The following is a 1,916-nucleotide window of genomic DNA, read 5'->3' as shown; positions in this document are numbered from 1 at the left end:
CAGGCTTCCCACCAAGTGCCAAGGGCCACAGACCAAGCCGGCCATGGAGCAGAGCCATGGGGCCGAGGACACCTACCTGGACATGGAGCTCCCGCAGGCGCCGCTGGAAGAGCCGGGGGTCCGCAGTGAGGGTGGCAGGTCCCACCTCTGCAAGTGCACCAGTACCACTGCCTCAGCCTCCCTGACCACCAGCACCAGCCTCCTTCAGTGCCAGCGCTCCCAAGCACCCACCCGGGCTTAAACATCCTTAAGGGGAGACTCAGGATTAAGCATCTACCCTGGCTTGGCACCAAGCAAGATGTGGGTTTGGGCAGACCATGCCCAGGGGCACAGCATGCCCTGGGGAAGCTCAGCCAGGGCGAGCTGCAAACCCAGCACCCTTTTCTGCTAGGGGAGGCTCCCAGCAAAGTGACGCAGAAGCCCATTTACTGCCTCTGCCTCCTTCCCTGTCCGGCTCCAGCAATTTTCATTCAAAGTCAGTGTATCTGCTGAAAATAAAGCCTCGGTTCCTCTCTGCTTGTAGGGAGCTGAGGCTCTTTTGGAGAGCAGCTGCTATTTATGGGTGTGCACAAAAATCCCAAGGCAAAGACTGGGACAGAAAGAAATGATTCTGATATTGCAGTAAAATTACCAAAACCTCTTAGCAAGTGGTGCTTTTATTGAAGCAACGCTGTAGACTTGTACAGAAACACCCCCCCATGATCAGATTGGGAAGAGTGGGGCAAGGCTGGAGGTAGAAAAGCCACCCACAAGCGGGTGACAGCATCACTGGGATTAATCTGGTGAGAAAGGGCTTGCCCCGTGCATGCCCGCAGGGTGGCTTGGGGATGGGAACCCCTGCCCAGCACCGTGCCCTCGAGCTGTGGCTCATCCCGTGCTGGCATCCCCACCTCAGCCATCACCAGGGCATTCCAGAGCAGGGACAGTGCAGGCACTTGAGAAGTGCAGGCTTCAGCCCCAAACCGATCTAGAACTGCACCCCGGCTCCTGGCAGCCCCATCCACCCGTGGGACGCGTGCCCTCGCCCTGTCCCAGCCATACCTGGGTCATGGAAGGGGACCAGCACATAGTTGCTGATGGGCTTCATGCTCCTGCTGAGCGTCCGCTCCAGGATGCGCGAGGCCCCGTCCATCACCTGCATCAGGTCGTCGTACATGGAGCCGGTGACATCGAAGACAAAGGCCAGGGTGGCCCCCCCTGTGCTGGGGGGGGGCTCGGCGAGACTGGGGGCCAGCAGCAGCCAGAGACCCACGAACACCGCTCCATGGGGTGGTATCATGGGGGAGACCTTTGGGCGCCAGGGATGCCCCTTCTGTCCTCACCCCACTCCTTCCCCCAGACTCCCTGGGCACCGTCCCCGCACCGGGGAGCAACACGGGGTGCAAGAGCACACGTGAGGCAGGGCCAGAGGGGGGACCCCGGCCAGGGGACACCCAGCCACCCGCAGCTGTGGACCTGCTCCTCCAGCGTTCAGCTTCTGGGAGGGAGGGAGGAGGGAAACCAGGACTTTTGGAGCCAGCGACGCGTCGGGGAGGTGGGTGGGAGCAGGAGGAAGCTGGGATGGGGATGCGGGGATTGGGAAGCAGGTCCTGCAGCCCATAGGATTGTCAGAAACATTGCCCAGGCCCCCTCCCCGGCCCTGCCCTCCCCCCCGGCTCAGAGAGCCCCCCGCTCTGCCGGGGGGAGCTGGGGGTTAGGGGAGGACACGGGGGCTCGCAGCTGAGCGCCTGCGGGGAAACCCTGCCAAACCCTCAGCAGGGGGGAGGAGGGCCAGCTGCGAAAGGGACCCCGAGGAAGCAACCCCCCCTCTGCTGGGCAAAGGGCTCTCCCCAGAATAGGGGGTCTGCAATGGAGCAGGGGCGGCCACAGGGGGCTCGGGGGGGGGGGGCCCCCACCCGCGCCACCCCCACGCGGGC

The 1,916-nt window shown here is 63.4% G+C and overlaps 1 protein-coding gene across 1 annotated transcript in view; it reads right to left on the bottom strand.

Annotated features, from left to right (window-relative positions):
* The window catches only part of HMCN2 (hemicentin 2), a 39,962-nt gene extending 38,683 nt beyond the window's left edge, over nucleotides 1-1,279 (bottom strand). The window contains exons 1-2 of the mRNA XM_009642803.1: nucleotides 1,042-1,279; nucleotides 77-147 (exon numbers count right to left, since the gene is read on the bottom strand). Coding sequence (XP_009641098.1) covers nucleotides 77-147; nucleotides 1,042-1,279 — 309 coding nt within the window. The remainder of the gene's footprint in view (nucleotides 1-76; nucleotides 148-1,041) is intronic.
* Nucleotides 1,280-1,916: the final 637 nt, after the last annotated feature.

This window comes from Egretta garzetta, unplaced genomic scaffold, assembly GCF_000687185.1.
Source record: "Egretta garzetta isolate BGI_Z169 unplaced genomic scaffold, ASM68718v1 scaffold497, whole genome shotgun sequence".
Taxonomy (NCBI): domain Eukaryota; kingdom Metazoa; phylum Chordata; class Aves; order Pelecaniformes; family Ardeidae; genus Egretta; species Egretta garzetta.
Note: the sequence above shows the minus strand (reverse complement) of the source record. Positions and strands in the feature narration are given on the sequence as shown.